The sequence below is a fragment of the Hyla sarda genome, chromosome 4 (assembly GCF_029499605.1).
Source record: "Hyla sarda isolate aHylSar1 chromosome 4, aHylSar1.hap1, whole genome shotgun sequence".
NCBI lineage: Eukaryota > Metazoa > Chordata > Amphibia > Anura > Hylidae > Hyla > Hyla sarda.
In genome coordinates, this window is record NC_079192.1 from 98,493,576 (window position 1) to 98,511,217 (window position 17,642).

Here is a 17,642-nt window from a genome sequence, read left to right on the forward strand (position 1 = left end):
ATGAAAATAAAACATTTGTTTATGATTATTAAAACTTTTTAGTTTAGTATCCACATACAAAACGAAGACTATGCTTTAACACCACTATTTTCTTCAAATAATAATGTTCTACATTAAAAACATCCCTTCAATATTATGTTTAAAACCATACAGTGCTTCTGTTCACCTAAGCCTTACTTGTGGCTTACTGACGTATGATTCTTATGCTATGGAAGTGCCATAACCCGAGTTGCTGTTGTAGATGCTGACATCACAAAAAATTACCCCTGCATGTAAATCAGGAAAAGCAACTCAATGGGAATTCACATGATTGTATCCACAGACCTGGATGCCTAACGCATATAATATTTAGATTTAGCAAAAGTCTCCATGTCCGAGTATGCTTACTCTCCCCCGTTGTTCACTTAAGGTCAATCCTTTTGTTAAAAGCACATGAAGCTGTTGTATTACAGGGGTATTTCTGCCACTAAAAAATGTATCCCTAGCAACGGGATAGATGTGTCTGATTGCAGGGGGTCCATATTTGGCACCCTCACTATCTCCAGAATGGTTCCCACCTCTCCCCCCTGCATTTTCTCAATGTAGTTTTGCTAATTGAGTCCTTCCAGATTTGTAGTTGTTTAGACAAAGATTTGTCCAAATCATGTATAATATCCTATAATAGTATGTCTATCAATACATTACATTTCAGTGTGTGTGTGTCAATCACCTAGATCATCTTTTGAATAACATACATTTTTATTTAACAGGCCAAGTCGTCTTCTTCTCTTGCATGGTTTCCTAGATGAAAATGTGCACTTTGCTCACACAAGCATTCTCCTTAGTTTCTTAGTGCGCAGTGGGAAGCCGTATGACCTACAGGTGAGCACTGTTTCTACTGCTTGCTTGCCTTTATTTATTACCATAAGTTTAATGCCTAGTGTCCAAGTTAGTTATTTTGTTGGTGTTCTCTGGGCTGCTGGAAAATGTCGGATGAGACACCTGCATTACTGAATTAGGAACATGCTTTCTGAAGCGAGTTGGGCTTTTCTTTTTCTTGGATTTCTCCTTTTAAGAAAATTTAAGTCCTAATTTTAATAAATTCTACTAACTGCAGTAAACTTGTGTTTCAACACATGTCCAGTCTGCTCTGTATAATACATACGCTACTGCTAGCGCAGCCCTCAGTGCTTGTGTAAATGAAGAGGATGAGATGGAGCACATGGATGAGATGTATTACAGAACTGCCCAGAATACCACTTTATGTAATATAATCCATTACTGGCTTCTATAGATTGATAGTAGTATTGTTATATGAAATGTAAGCTAGTAACACTACTCTCTTCTTTACAGATCTACCCTCAGGAGCGTCACAGTATTCGGGTTCCTGAATCAGGAGAACATTATGAACTGCACCTCCTGTATTATCTGCAGGAGAACCTGGGGTCTCACATAGCAGTCACCAAAGCGTTGTGAGCAAAGTGTTAATGGTGGTCAGGGTGGGGATTGCAAGTGCGGCACCCCTGCTACCGTCAAAGAATGGCACCTGTAGGCCACATATACACAGCTTGGTTCTAGGCTGACCGTCAGAGGAGAGGGAATTGAAGGCATAATCCCTTTACTACAGTGATATCACACCACAGTCTACCAGTCAGAGAGGATAAATTGTGTGAACCACACCTAACTACATTTCATGTAGTTTGGAAATGTGTGACCCACTACACTACATGATATGGTTTTGTTATGTTGCAAAATGTTCATTCTTTTTTCTTTTTCTCCCCACACAACGTTCCAATATCTCCATATATTATCATGGATCTGTGAGGAACTAGTCACTCAGTATACAATGTCTATCAGATTGAAAAAACAAAAAACAATTTAGCACTAGGCAGCATAAAGCTGTACACATAAAATGAGTTTGTTTGCTCTACTTAAAGTCCATGATATGACATTACAACATCAAAGTGACTGGCTATTCTTCTCTTTGATTGGTTATGTCCATCATCTGGCCCATATATGCCCCATGGCCATGATTTAAAGGGGTGTTCCAATCTCGTAAAATGATGGTATATTGAGAGAATATAGCATTACTTTATGATCAGAGGGGGTTGACTTCGGGAACCCCTACCAGTCTTGGGAATTAAGTAACAGAAGCCATGGGTACTATTTATACCCTGCACATCGGTGTTCCTAGCTACTGGTTGTGCAGGGAACAGCAACCCAGCTCTATTTACTTGAATGGGCTTTTGTGCTGAATCATAACATGATCAGTACATAGTCGCATTAGGTGAAAGTGTATGGCCAGAGATCCCCTGAATGACTGCAAGAAGATATATAAAACAAAAAAAATATATACATATTTATAGAAGGAATAATCTTAATTCTCAGGACCGGTGGACCCCCACAGATCATAAAGGGATGGCATATTCTAGCAAAGTTTCACCACTTTGAGATGGGACTATGAGGGCCAGACATTGGCCAGTTTCACTTTTTCTCTTATCAACAGTTGAAAAGCATTCCTAGCCCTTTGGTGGGAATCTGCTCATTAACTGCTTATAGATTAAGCACCATATTCCTTTTTTATTGTATAACTTTTGGAGTGCCTTTCTTCTTTGCCTCTCTGTCCACTCCTCTTCTGGTCCTGACCGTTATGGATAGCTTCTGCATGCATCATCAAAAACTTGGAGTATTTTTGCTCCTCTTCTTTTCACTGGTTATGTCACACCTCCATGCTCCACAATGCAGTTTAGCTGGGAAAATCTCTGGTTATCCCAAAATTTTACTGGGTATCACAGCCCCCATTATTTAACTTCCCAGCAGCCGAAAGTTGTAAATCCATGTGCTTATAAGTATGACCCTTCTTTTGCAGGACCATCACAGGCAGTGTAAATTTCCCAGTTACCACCCCAGTTAAGGTTTTGCACACATCATCAGTCTTTTGTACAGCACTTTATAACATGTAATCAAACAAAAAAGAGGAAAAGGTGCTACTTTAACTACTTGAACATTTTGCTCAGTTTGGATTTTCAGTGGCTTGGTGCATCTTACATAACATCTGTAATGTTGATGGTAGTTTTAAGGATTGTGGTAGGTGCAACATACTGCTTTCCCATATTGTAAAACAATGCTGGCTGCTCCGATACCTCATAATGTGTCATCTTGTTCCCTCTCAGCATGATGTATATTGGATTTGTTTTACATTTTCTTACCCGAAATCCAACATGGACAACGTTGTATATTTTTGTTGTCTGCCACCAACCAATTTAAGTAGGAACTATTAAACCCCTGTAGAATGTACCCTGTATTCTTATGGTTGGCAGTCATCTAGCAAATCAAATGTAAGTAAGGTAACCAGCAATCTACAGTGTTTTTTTTTTATTCTAGGGATTGCTAACTTCATGTGATCTTATACTTACCTGCTGAAATTGTTATTTTAGTCCAAAATACCATACCAACAAGAATATAGAGGACTCGAAGGATTTCCCACTGATCGGCAGCACAGCATTATATTAAGAAATAGTCTGGAAGAATTAATTCCAATGTTTCTTGTTACGACTTAAAATACATATATACATTAAATTGTCAGAGGATTGTTGCTAAGCACCTGTAGTTAAAGAAATTATCAGGCTGAAGTCTGCCTTACATTATCCCCTGCCTTAAAGCGTGGTGGTTTGACATGCAGGGGACTGCATAGCTTAGATTTACCATTGTCAGCCCAAGTGGGACAGATAGTAGTCCCCTCTACACCCCCTCTCCCCCCCTTAAGTGATCCTGTATAAATTTCTAGAATGTCAAGTGTTTTAAACTAAACTTGTAATTATATGGATTTTTATTTTAATTGTTAAGTCTTGAACTATTAATCTCATAATGTCACTGTCATTAATGGAGTATGCTCTCTTCTCACAAAGTCTCTTTTAAAGGTGCCATATTCTGCTATGTTTGAAAACTAGAGATGATATAGTCTTTAAAAAAGAGGGAAACCACTTGTCTGTGTCTTTGGTTATTGCCTTCTTTCTTCCAGCATGAGATTTCTTTAAAATTTCCCCGCTGTATAGAACTGTGCAATAGGAGGCGAAGCTTCCCACTTTCTCAACCGTACCCGTCTCCAGCGTAAGACCAGTTTCATAGAATCACATTACACTGGGCTTCGGTGTGGAGTTGGAGTGGGAGGCCTCCGTCCTATAGCATAGTTATTTGTAGTGGCGGGAATGGTGCCCCATTTAGGTGCCCAATATAAAATCTTAACAATGCTGCACAATAGTCATTTATTAAAAAAGCATCAGAGGTACCCTGTTGCAAAACTACAACTCCCAGCATGCTGTCCGGGCATGCTGGGAGTTGTAGTTTTGCAACAGCTGGAGGGCACCCTGGTTGGAAAACACATTTTTAAATGAAAGTTGCCGTGTTTAAAATGCAGTCCGGTCTTGTTATAGAGCAGGAGGAGCTGAGCGAATTAATGTGTTTGTGGGAAAAGATTTAGTAGAATTAGAAATGTGTTCATTTGAAGCTCTGCTCTTTCTGGCCTAGGAGTCCAGTGGGTGGTCCTGCTTGGTGATTGACAGCCTGTGAGCAGAGCTTTAAATAAATATATTTTAGTTCTGAATTTATTTTTCTACAACAATGTATGTCTCCTTAGCTTCTCCTGGTTGTAACATTCTCTCCAAAGATTGAAATGCATTTCCAGCATGGTAGATTCCTTATTCAGCTACTGCCTATAAGATATGGTGACATCACAAGCCAAGTCCTGTGTGTAATGTAGGCTTAAGCGGTCTCTGTTGTTTCAACCAACATTCCTCTGTTTTTATAGGCCGTGTTTTGTAACCTATTTGGAAATCATTCAGTTAACCAAACAACATGATTCCTTACACTACAAAAACAGCTCTAACATCTTGGTCACTAAGAGTCTCACTTCTCTTCAATCTGCTGTCTGCGGCCTGTTAAGCTATTTTTTTCCTCTAGTAACAGCAAGGTCAAATTACAGACAGTGAGGGCGGGGTTTACCATGTGCTATGTGCAGGAAAGGGAGAACTCCTGGGCTGGGTACCTGCCAGAAGAGCCCCCTACCCATAAATGCCCAGCAACAATATTTCCCTGTTTTAGATGCCATGATCAGCATTGATTATGGCATCTAAAGGGGTTAATGCCAGATAACAGTGTGATCACTTATGTTCCAGCATTATCTGTGAGTCCCGCCTGCTGCTGATAGCTTTCAGTCTTTGCCTTTAACTTCGGTGAAAACAGCTTGTGCCAGAAAGTTAAACAGATTTGAAAATTACTTCAATTAAAAAAAAATCTTAATCCTTCCAATACTTGTCAGCTGCTTATACTACAGAGGAAGTTGTTTTCTTATTTAATTTCTTTTCTGTCTGACCACAGTGCTCTCTGCTGACACTTCTGTCCATGTCAGGAACTGTCCAGAGCAGGAGAGAGGTTTTCTTTGGGGATTTGCTCCTTTCTGGCATGGGCAGAGGTGTCAGCAGAGCAACGTGGTCAGACTGGAAAAAGTACTATACAACTTCCTGGAGCATAAAGCAGCTAAGTACTGGAAGGATTAAGATTTTTTCTAATAGAAGTAATTTACAAATCTGTTTAACTTTGTGGCACCAGTTGATTTAAAAAAATAAAATAAAGTTTTCATTTAGAGGGGCATACATGTATTCCTTGTCTTTTAAAGGGCTTATCAGGGATCAAAAAACATAGCTGCTGTACCACTCCTGTCCTTAGTTTGTAAGTGGTGTTGCAGTTCAGTTCTATTGAAGTGAATGAAGTAGTGTTCTAATACGGCACACTATTTGTTAAAAGGTATGGAACTGTTTTTAGAAGGAAGTATGTTTTTTTTTTTTTTTTTTGTTTTTGTTTCACCTGTTAATAGACAACCCCATTACCATTAAATAATCTGGTAACCCCTTTAAGTCAGTTGCCTGTATATACTCAAGTTCCAATGGCTCTACTGTCATGATACAGCATGGACTAGGTTCTAGTAAATTCTTGGATGATTTTTTTTTTTTATAAATAATGATAATGCCCCTGTTGGCAGATGTAATATTATGTAAATTAAGGTGGTGTGAATTAAACAAGATATAAATGGAATTCTTCCATCCTAATTAGCTAGTTGAGCATTGTCACTAGCCATTCTTCTTTTGCCTTTTAAAGTCTATGGCTACACCCATTTCATATAAGAAAATCTGTCAATCAGTCTTTGTGGGCAGATGTAGCAGAGCTTGCAGCCTCTCATTAAATCATTAAAACGATACATCCCTGAGCTCAGCTTGTCCTTTATATGGTAATGTCTGTCGGGGCGGTATTCAGCCGGGAGCGTCACGACCGCGTGTAGCTCTGCCCTGCGGGCGGTCTTGCACATTCTCCCCGGCAGCCGTCTCCGCTGCGGGGTTACATTAAAGGGCGGTTTTTAACCGGGAAACAGGCCCCCACTTTAGGCTGCGGCTTTGGCCTGGTCCCGACCCAGTGTAGCTCCGCCCACTTCTCGCTCTATGAGCGCCCAATCAGTTCGGCACGGGGAAGGCTGGTGGAGCCTATCCGGTGGCAGCGCGGGCTTCCCAGGCTGCCTCAGCCACTCCCGTGCTAGCGCGCGGACGGTACTCCTCCCCTCCAGTCACGTGACTCAGGAAGTCAAGTATCTTCCTGTTCCAGCGCCGTTCTTCAGACGCTGCTGCACGCTGCTCCTGTGGGTCTTCCATCCCTACTCCAGTCGGCTGTCCTGTGTTCAGAAGGTGTGGGGACGTCATTCAGGAACCTGGGTGAGATAATTCCATTCTTCTGTTACTAATTGGCTGCGCTGGCAATGTCTACCCCCAGCCTTGAACCTTCCCTCAGACAGGTGGCCCCTGTCACCTTTAGTCACGTACTATGCTTGTACAGGGTGTAAGGTTAAATTTTCGGGGGGTTCGGCTGTACCCATTTGTCCTGCCTGCTCTTCCTCACGCCCTTCTACTCCTGCCCTAGATGCTCCTTCAGGGTCTGTGGCCCCTGAACCGACCCCGGTTTGGGTGTCTTCACTCTCCCAGACTATATCAGACCTGACGCAGGCTTCCAAGGAGATCACTACAGCCTTAAGGCAGTCTTCCCTATGTCCCCCTCGGGAGGTTAGTTCGGCGTCTTCGGACCGTCAACGCTCCCATGGACGTCCATGGGTTGCTTATCCGAACTCATCTCCTGATAGCAGGTGCCGCTCGCACTCCAGATCTTCCGCTCCTAGGCGGCGTTCCCGGTCTCGCGATCACTCTCCTAGGGGTCGTTCCCTGAACCGCCATTCTAGATCCCGGTCACCCAGATCAGGAGCCTCCACTAACTGTTCCCGATCTCCGGGTGAATTGGCGGACTCAGAACCTCATTCGGATTCTGAGGAGCTGTCCTCCATGTCTGACTTGGTGGAGGGCCTGGTGTCTGCAGTCGGACACTTTCCGTCTACAGGACCCTGGACCCTCGGACCCTGCTCCTGAGGTGTCCTTTGTCCGCAATCCTCATTCTACTAAGTCTTTCCATCCTCATAAGGAATTTGATGTGATTCTGGAGACCGCCTGGAAGCTTCCCGAGAGGCTCTTCCAAGGCACTAAAAGGTTAAGGACTCCATCATCTGGGGACCCCCCAGTCTCCCGTTTATCCAAATCCACCACTCTACCGTTGGCGGATGCCGCTTCCTTTAAAGATCCCGCGGACAAGCCGGTCGAGAATTTGGCCAAATACGCTTTTGAAGCAGTGGGATCCTCCCTGCTTCCGGCATTTTCTTCCACTTGGGTGGCGAATGCCTTAGCGGTGTGGGCTTCTCAGCTCCGTCAAGGTCTGTTGTCCGGGTCCCCCCCAACCCCCCCCCCCCCCCCGGATGCTATGGCTGAAATTGCTCGTGAGGTGTTAGACACAGGCGAATATTTATGCCAGGTTTCGTTGGAGTCTGCTCGCTGTGCGGCTGTCGCGTCTGGCAACCTGGTCGCCATTCGTCGCTCCATGTGGCTCAAAGCTTGGAACGCCGATTCGTCTTCCAAAAAAATCTGGCGGCTATGGCCTTTACTGGTGGTCGCCTTTTTGGGAAGCAACTAGACGACATCATCTCTGAGGCTACAGGGGGTAAAAGTTATTTGCTTCCCCTGAACAAGGCTCGCCGCACTGCGGCTCGTGGGGTTTTTTGTAAGTCAACCTCTTTTCAGTCCTTTCGCCCCTTGGGTCAGGGGCGCCAGGAAAAATCGAGCCCTTCGCAGGGTAGGCAGGGCCCGTCCTTCAAACTTCGTTCCTCCTAGAAGCAGGATAATCGCTCCAACCGATTTCCCGCTAAATCAGGAACCCATAAACCTGCCTCGACCTGAAGGGGCGCCCCCACCTGGGACTCCGTCTCGGGTGGGCGGTCGCTTACTTCTTTTTCGGGAGGTCTGGTTGGCACAAGTCCAGCACTCTTGGGTTCGGGACGTCATCTCCGACGGTTACCGAATAGAGTTCGCTTCTTTTCCCCGGGATCGTTTTTTTTCGATCCCGGCCTCTGGCCGCAGGTTTTCATTCTGCCATTCGCACTCTGCTGCAGCAGGGTGTTATTGTGCCCGTTCCACCTCGAGAACGTTTCAGGGGTTTCTATTCCAACCTTTTTGTGGTGCCAAAAATGAGGATTCCGTCCATCCCATTTTGGATTTGAAACTCTTCAATCGGCATCTTCGCCACTTCCGTATGGAGTCACTACGGCCGATCGTGGCATCCATGGATCAGGGCGAATTCCTGTCTTCAGTGGACATTCGGGATGCGTATCTTCACATCCAGATTTTTCCTCCTCATCAACGTTTTCTACGCTTTGCCGCTCCACAGGGTCACTTTCAATTTGTGGCTCTGCCCTTCCGCCTGGCCACTTCCCCCCGGGTTTTTACCAAGGTCCTGGCGGCTGTCATGGCCATTCTCAGGTCCCGTGGGGTGTCTGTTCTTCCATACCTGGAGGACCTGCTTATCAAGGCCCTGTCCCGGGGCCAGAAGAGGAAAGTCTTCACATCACCCTGCTGACCCTAACCAGCTTTGGGTGGCTGATAAACGAGGAGAAATCCAACCTTTCTCCCTCCTGGTCTTTCTGGGACTCAGGTTCGATACTGCGACCGCACGCATCTTCCTCCCTCCGGACAAGCGGAGTGCTCTGCTGTTAGGAGTTTATCACTTGAGACGCCCGCATCCAGTGTCCATTCGTGCATGCATGGCAGTGCTGGGCAGAATGGTGGCGGCCAAAACGGCGGTTCAGTTTGCACAGTTCCATTGCCGTCTGCTTCAGTGGGCTATTCTCTGTGGGATGGATCCCCCTGTCCTTGGATCATCGGATCCGTCTGCCCACCCCAGCTCACCAGTCTCTTCTTTGGTGGCTCCACTCTCCCCTTCTTCAGAGCGGCTGCTCGTTTCTACCGTTGAACTGGCTGGTTCTTACGACTCATGCGAGCCTCCTCGGTTTGGGGGGGGGGGTGTGTCCTTCTGGACCGGACGGCCCAGGGTTACAAGTTTACCTCAAGGCCACCTCTTCTTTCCAACGGTCGGAGTCGCTGTTTGTCCTTCCGGAGGGCCCACCAAGGGTTTGCCGGCTTCTAAGGCCACCATCTCCAGATGGATCCGGTCCGCCATTTCTGAAGCATACCGTTCCAAGGGGAAGGATCCTCCCTTTCGGGTTACGGCTCACTCCACTCGCTCTGTGGGGGCCTCTTGGGCGGTCTTTAACAGGGCTTCGGCCCTACAGGTGTGTAAGACGGCTACTTGGTCTTCGGTGCACACATTCACCAAGTTTTACCAAGTACACACTTCTGCATCTGCCGCCGACTCTTTCGGGCATAAGGTTTTGCAGGCAGCGGTGGCTCTGTCGTCCGCTTGATTCTGGGTTACATGGTTTTCCCACCCCCGGGGACTGCTTTGGTATGTCCCACTGTTCCTGTGTCCCCTAATGGAGCTGAATGAGAAAAGGAGATATTTTACACTTACCATAAAATCTTTTTCTCAGAAGCTCCATTGGGGGACACAGCTTCCACCCTGTGTTTGTTAGTTGTGATCTGAGAGTTGGTCGCCTGTCAGTTGGTTGTTTCATTATTTTGACTGGGCGCTCTCTAGACTCTCTGTATTTTTATCGGTTCCTCCTATTGCTTTGGGACTAAAACTGAGTGTCTCTAAGGCAGGAGGTGGGGTATACCCTGCTGGGAGGAGCCGACTCTTTTTTGTATGCCTAGTGTCAGCCTCCTAGTGGCAGCAAGATATACCCAAGGTGCCTGTGTCCCCCAATGGACCTTCAGAGAAAAAGATCTTATGGTAAGTGTAAAAAATCTCCTTTTTACTTCTGCCTGGGTGTCAAAAGCCCTTTCAGTCTGGGCTTCTCAACTCCGCCAGGGTATTCTTTCCGGATCCCCCACGGAGGAACTGATTGACTTAGCACTCTAACTATCCAGTGCTGGAGACTATCTGTGTTCCGCTTCCATGCAGTCGGCCCGATGTGCGGCTTTTGCCACAGGCAACCTGGTGGCTCTTCGTCGTTCTATGTGGCTCAAGGCCTTGGCACTGCCACTTCTAAGAAATCTCTAATAGAGCTTTCTTTTACAAGTTCTTGACTGTTTTGGTAAGTGCCTAGATGAAATTATCTCAGAGACGACGGGTGGTTAAGAGTTCCTTGCTACCTCAAAAGAAGTCTCTCAGTGCTACTTCCTGTCGGAAGTCGACCTCCTTTCTGTCCTTTCAGATGTTTTGTTCCAGTAGAGCAGCCAGACAGGTGCCCTCGCGAGACAAGACTTCCTCTTTCCAGTTCCGTCCCTCCTGGAAATCGGATAACCGCTCCGGCCATTTTGCGGCCAAGGCAGGCACCCGTAAACCTACCTCTGCCTAAAGGGACGCCCCTACCCGCGTTTTTTTCTCGGGTGGGAGGCCATCTATTGCTTTTCCGGGACATCTGGTTGGCACACGTGCAGGACTCCTGGGTCAGGGATGTAATTTCGAACGGATCCAGTTTGCTTCCTTTCCAAAGGATCACTTTTTTAGTTCCTGGACCACCCGGTCCCCCTCTTTGGCAAGGGCCTTTCGGGGCGTGCTTCAGTCCCTTCGTTCAGGGAGTGATTGTCTCAGTTCCTCCCAACGAACATTTTTCGGGCTTCTATTCCAACCTCTTCGTGGTCCCCAAGAAAGGGGGTTCTGTTCGCCCGATTTTGGATCTGAAGCGCCTCAATTAACATCTACTCCGCCATTTCCGCGTGGAGTCTCTCCATTCGGTAGTGGCGTCTATGGTTCAAGGAGAGTTTCTCTCCTCAGTGGACATCCGGGATGGCTACCTCCACATTCCAATTTTTCGCTTTGCAGTTCCGGAAGGCAACTTTCAGTTTGTGGCCCTTTCCTTTGGACTAGCCACTGCTCCAAGGGTCTTCACCAAGGTCCTGGCAACTGTGGTCACCCTCTTGCAGACAACGGGTGTCTCGGTGATTCCCTACCTGGACGATCTCCTAATCAAGGCTCCAACCAGGACCCAGAATCTGGATAGTCTCTGTCTGACACTTCAGACCTTGTCTCACTTCGGCTGGTTGATAGATTGGGACAAGTCCAACCTGACTTCCACCCAGTCTCTAGAATTCCTGGGACTCCAGGTTAACACGGCGTCCGCCCGAATCTGACAAGTGGCTGACCCTTTTGTCAGGAGTCCGGATTCTCTGGAACCCTGTTCCAGTTTCCATTCTTTTCTGCATGGAGGTCCTGGGTGAGATGGTGGAAGCCATGGAGGCTGTTCCCTTTGCCTAGTTTCATTACCGACCTCTTCAACTCGCTATTCTATCCCGATGGGACATGTCTCCATTATCCCTCGATCGCAGGGTCATCCTTCCACAGAGATCTCACCAGTGCCTTCTGTGGTGGCTTTATTCCCCCCCCCCCCCGATTTCCCAAGGGCGCTCCTTTCTGCCCCTCCGCTAGCAAGTCGTCACGATGGATGCTAGTCTCACGGGTTGGGGAGGTGTTTTCAGGGACCGGACAGTTCAGGGCCTTTGGTCCTCCCAAGAAGCCCTTCTTCCAATCAACATAGATTGCCCTCAGTTCCAATATCTTTGCTGTGCCATTGGGAGACCCTTCTTTGGGTAGGTCCTGTTCGTGTCCAATCGGACAGCTCCACAGCTGTAGTGTATATCAATCGACAGGGTGGCACCCAAAGCTTGGCAGCGATTGGCCGAGGTTTCCAAGATTCATCTCTGGGTGGAGCTCAGAGTTCCGTCCATCTCAGCAATTCACATTCCGGGAGTGAACAAATGGGAAGCGGACTTTCTCAGCCGATCCTCGGCCAACCCCCACGAGTGGTCTCTTCAGCCGGAGGTGTTTACAGGGATCTGCAACCTCTGGGGCACTCCAGACGTGGACTTATTTGCGTTTTGCAACCAGAAAGTTCCTCTCTTTGTGGCGAAGTCCTGGGATCCTTTGGCTCTGGCTGTAGACGCCCTGGTGATTCCTTGGTCGGACTTTGCCCTACCCTATTTCTTCCCTCCTCTTCCTCTCCTTCCCAGGGTCCTGAGGAAGCTCACAGCGGAGGCTGTTCCAGTCATTCTTGGGCCTCGTACACCGACGTGATCTGCCTAGTGGACAACGTAGCGCTGCGCCTCCCTCTTCATCCAGACCTTCTCTCTCAAGGTCCTCTTTGCCACCCCAATTTACAGTCGCCACATTTGACGGCGTGGCGTGGTTCTGAGAGCTCAAGGTTTTTCTCCCCAAGTGATTTGCACTATGATCAGGGCACGTAAGCCCTTCGAAGATTTACCACCGTGCTTGGCAGACTTATTTTCGTTGGTGTGAATCTCACTTTTTTTTTTCTCCAGTCACGTTCTCTCTCCCACGACTTTCCTTTTTACAGTCGTCGGGGATAGATCAACATTTAGCTCTCAGCGAACCTCATGGCCCTTGAATACTTAAGTCTGCTTAAATTAGTTCTGCTTTCCAAGGGCTCTGGTTTCCTGGAAAAGTCCGGGATGACAATCTTAGGTCTCCTAGGACTGTGTCCACCTTTTCCAGGCTACTGGAGCCCTTGGAAAGCTGAACTAATTTATGCAGACTAAAGTAATCAACAGCTGAGCGGCAAGGTTCGCTATGAGCCAATTTACTGTAAGTTCGCTCAGTTCTAATTCGGGCGGTCCATGGTGGCTTCTCTGTCCACCAACCTTTAACTGAGAGAGATTGATAAATCCAGGCTGGTGGAGCCGAAAGATGCCACCAGGGTTTGCCCTGTGACCTGTAGTTAAAGTGTACCTGTCACGAGATTAAAAGAGAACAAAAAAAAACTCCAGACTTATTCTTTAACTGGTGCTGATCTTGTCTGAATGTTTATTTCCTGGTTTTTATCCTAATTTCCTTGTTTATGTTGCTTACACTGCATGCAGCTCACTGAGGAGGAGACAGCGGCGGTGTTCACTTGAGCAAGCATGGCACTTGTGCTTAGATCTCCTGGGTATTTCCTCCCTCATTCCTCAGAGCTGACAACGGGCTGCTCTGTGCACTTAGGCTTGTGCCATGCCCTCTGTTCACATAGTAGGCTGATTGAGAAGCCAGGAGCCTGCACAGAGCCCTGTGGGTCCCGCCTACACTTCCTGTATTTTGTCTCAGCACATACAGGCAAAAGCTACAGGGGCAAGAGAGTATTGTGGCCCACTAGTTGTAAGAAGTATGTAGCATTTTTTTTTCACCCAAAAATGTACACGTTTTAGCCAATCTTTAATACAAATATACATATAATGTTATTATCAACATCATATAAAACACTTTTTAAAATGACAGTGCCCATTTAAAGGGATACTCCAATATTAGGTAGAAAAACAGTTCTGCAGAACTATATGGCATTGCTTATCTGTCTGCCCCAGTTTTGAAATCACCAAACATCCATTTGTTGTGGAGGTCATAGGGGGAGATTTATCAAAACATGTGCAGAGGAAAAGTGGCCCAGTTGCCCATGGCAACCAATATGCTCACTTCATTTTTTTTACCAAGGCCTCTGCAAAATGAAAGAAGCGATCAGATTGGTTGCTATGGGCAACTTTTCCTTTGCATAGGTTTTGAAAAATCTCCCCCATAGTCCTGTACTTACTGATTAAGCAGTTGCTCAGTACTACAATTCCCAGAGTGCATTGCTTTTCTTCAGCTCTTCATCGTAGTTGTCCCACCCTGCCTCCCTGGGGTTGGGATGATCTGGTTTTAAATATATCTCCTGGACGTTTTATGTAATTTTTTCAAGATGAAGACCAGTAGAAGGAGGCCAGATGATGTCTTTGAGTCACACCCAGCAACCTGCAATACACACATAACAAGAATACAAACAAAGTAACAATTCTGCCATCCTGAGTAACAGAATGTACTTTTACTTAATGTAGTTTTAAAAAGTGTGAAGCTGAGGTCACTGAGCTGTAAGAGCCAGTGTAACACCCTTCTTATGTCATATCTGTTTTTTACTCTTTTAATCCAAACTTCCTCTGGACCGGTTTTAATAAATCTCCCCCTTGCCTAAAGGGTAAAGTTGCTGATTTGATCGCTTCTTAAATTTTTTTTTTTTTTAAAAGGCCTCAATGAAAGAAGCAATCTTATTGGTTGTTATGGGCAACTCGGCAACTTTTCCTCTGGACAGGTTTTGATAAATCTCACTTAGTGTGGTCAGTATGTAAGCACAATAAAACCTAGCACTGTTTATTATGACGTCCTACTATGTTGGACTTAGTAAGTGTTCACATGGCAGATTTGTTACAGAAATTTCAGTGGCTTGCAGAAATTCATGCACCTGTTGCAGAAAAAAAAAAATCCCATTCTCATATATGGAAGGGACTTTTAGGGGAAGAAGTTTCTGCAGTAAAGCTGCCGGTTGTGAATATTAGGGAATAATTAGAAAGTCAGAGATTCTGGGCAAAAATTGTGTTTTTGATGTACAAAAATGCTAATTTTGAATAAATACACTGTGGCTTCACATGGAGCAAGTGTCCACTTTCAAAATAACAGAAAACAAACAAATGGCATCTGCAAAAGTTTGGGCACCCTGCAGAATTTATAGCATGCACTGCCCCCTTTGAGAACAATCCATGACACTGGCAGGTCTCAATATTGCAGTCATCATCTGGGAAGACCAGGTGATGTCAATCTCAAAGGTTTTAAATGCCCGGACTCATCTGACCTTGCCCCAACAATCAGCAACATGGGTTCTTCTAAGCAATTGTCTAAAATCTGAAACTAAAAATAGTTGACGCTCACAAAGCTGGTGAAGGCTATAAGAAGATAGCAAAACATTTTCAGATGTCAATATCCTCTGTTCGGAATGTAATTAAGAAATGGCAGTCATCAGGAACAGTGGAAGTTAAAGCAAGATCTCGAAGACCAAGAAAAATATCAGACCGGACAGCTTGCAGGATTGTGAGAAAAACAATTCAAAACCCACGTTTGACTGCACAATCCCTCCAGAAAGATCTGGCAGACACTGGAGTTGTGGTACACTATTCCACTATAAAGATATACTTGTACAAATATGGGGGAGAGATTTATCAAAACCTGTGCAAAGGAAAAGTTACCCAGTTGCCCATAGCAACCAATCAGATCGCTTCTTTCATTTTGCAGAGGCCTTGTTAAAAATGAAAGAAGTAATCTGATTGGTTGCTATGGGCAACTAGGCAACTTTTCTTTTGGACAGGTTTTGATAAATCTCCCCCATGGTCTTCATGGAAGAGTCATCAGAAGAAAACCTCTTCTACATCCTCACCACAAAACTCAGCATTTGAACTTTGCAAATCAACATATAGGCAAGCTTGATGCATTTTGGAAACAAGTTATGTGGACCGATGAGGTTAAAATTAAACTTTTTGGCCGGAATGAGCAAAGGTACGTTTGGAGAAGAAGGGGAACAGAATTTAATGAAAAGAACCACTGTCCAACTGTTAAGCATGGGGGTGGATCAATCATGCTTTGGGGTTGTATTGCAGCCAGTGGCACAGGGAACCTCTCTCGAGTAGAAGGAAAAATGGATTCAATAAAATTTCAGCAAATTTTGGATGCTAACTTGATGCCATCTGTGAAAAAGCTGACGTTAAAGAGAGGATGGCTTCTACAAATGGATAATGATCCTAAACACACGAAATCCATTGGGGATTATATCAAGAGGCGTAAACTGAAGGTTTTGCCATGGCCTTCACAATCTCCTGACCTCAACATAATTGGAAATCTATGGATAGACCTTAAAAGAGCAGTGCGTGACAGACAGCCCAGAAATCTCAAAGAACTGGAAGACTTTTGTAAGGAAGAATGAGCAAAGATACCTCAAACAAGAATTGAAAGACTCTTGGCTGGCTACAAAAAGCATCTACAAGCTGTGATACTTGCCAAAGGGGGCAGTACAAGATATTAACTCTGCAGGGTGCCCAAACTTTTGCAGATACCATTTTTTTGTTTTCTGTTATTATTAAAGTGTAAATGATGGAAATAAAATCTAACTTTTGTTGACATATTTTATAAGAATGTCCAATCTGTAATTTGATGCCTTTTGGCGATTTTTCCATCTTTCCTTGGCATTAATACAAATTTTTACCTGGGGCGCCCAAACTTTTGATCCCCACTGTAGACCTGATTTGCAACATTAAAATTCACAGAAATTTACACCAGCCGTTGAGGTGTGCACTTAGCAAATCTAGTGTACTGAAAATGGATGGAGTTTTAGGGTAGATTCATATTTAGGAATTGAAGAGGAAAAATTTTGGTGAGGAAAATCCTGTTTTTTGTAATATTCTCTCTTCCACGGAATTCGTTTGGAATTCCACACAAAACTCATTTTGTTAGTAGAGAAAAAATCCCAATGGGCTTTTACCCAGGGATTCCAGGAATGCACATGTTCTATCTTCAGGCAGAACAGAATTCAGCATTGGAATTCTGTTAGCAGAAATTCTTCATTGTGAACAGGACTGGGAAAAGTCCATTAAAGGAAAGCGGTCACCCGTTCACCCGTACTATAACCAAATACATTTCTTCATAGTGCGGGTGAACAGGAGACCGATGCGGGGTCTCGAACTGCTATACCTACCTGCAGTCCAGAGCCCCGATCCCCCGAAGGTCCCTCTCTTCCAGCTATGACGCGCTTTGAGGCAGGCCTGCTGGCTGGATTTAAATATTCATAAGCGCTGGTCACGTGAGTGCTTGTGCCTACTGAACGCTCACGTGAATACTGGCGGTAGGTATAGCAGTCCAAAACCCGATACACCCGCACTATAACCCGGTGTATCGGGTTTTAGTGCGAGTGAACGGGTCACCGTTTTCCTTTAAAGTCAATGGAACTTGTTGGATGATTTGGAGTGGAATTACTCAAGGGAATTTCTCTCAAATTCCTAAGTGTGAACATACCCTAATAGTGTGGAATAGAGATGAACGGATTTACAGTGATTTGATTCGTCACGAACTTCTCGGCGCGGCAGTTGCTAACTTTAGCCTGCATAAATTAGTTCAGCTTTCAGGCGCTCCGGTGGGCTGGAAAAGGTGGATACAGTCCTAGGAGAGAGTCTCCAGCCCACCGGAGCACCTGAAAGCTGAATTAATTAAGTCAGCAACCGCCGAGCCGAGAAGTTTGTGACGAATTGAATCACTGTAACTTCACTCATCTCTAGTCTGGAATATTAAAATGCTGCACTATAAAGCGCCCTCTTTATAATTGCGGGAAAGTAGAGATGGGTATTCTG

General features: G+C 45.4%; 1 protein-coding gene across 1 annotated transcript in view; it reads left to right on the forward strand.

Moving 5' to 3' along the window:
* DPP8 (dipeptidyl peptidase 8) overlaps positions 1-3,972 on the forward strand; it is a 28,701-nt gene extending 24,729 nt beyond the window's left edge. The window contains exons 19-20 of the mRNA XM_056571723.1: positions 750-861; positions 1,333-3,972. Coding sequence (XP_056427698.1) covers positions 750-861; positions 1,333-1,455 — 235 coding nt within the window. The 3' untranslated portion in view covers positions 1,456-3,972. The remainder of the gene's footprint in view (positions 1-749; positions 862-1,332) is intronic.
* Positions 3,973-17,642: the final 13,670 nt, after the last annotated feature.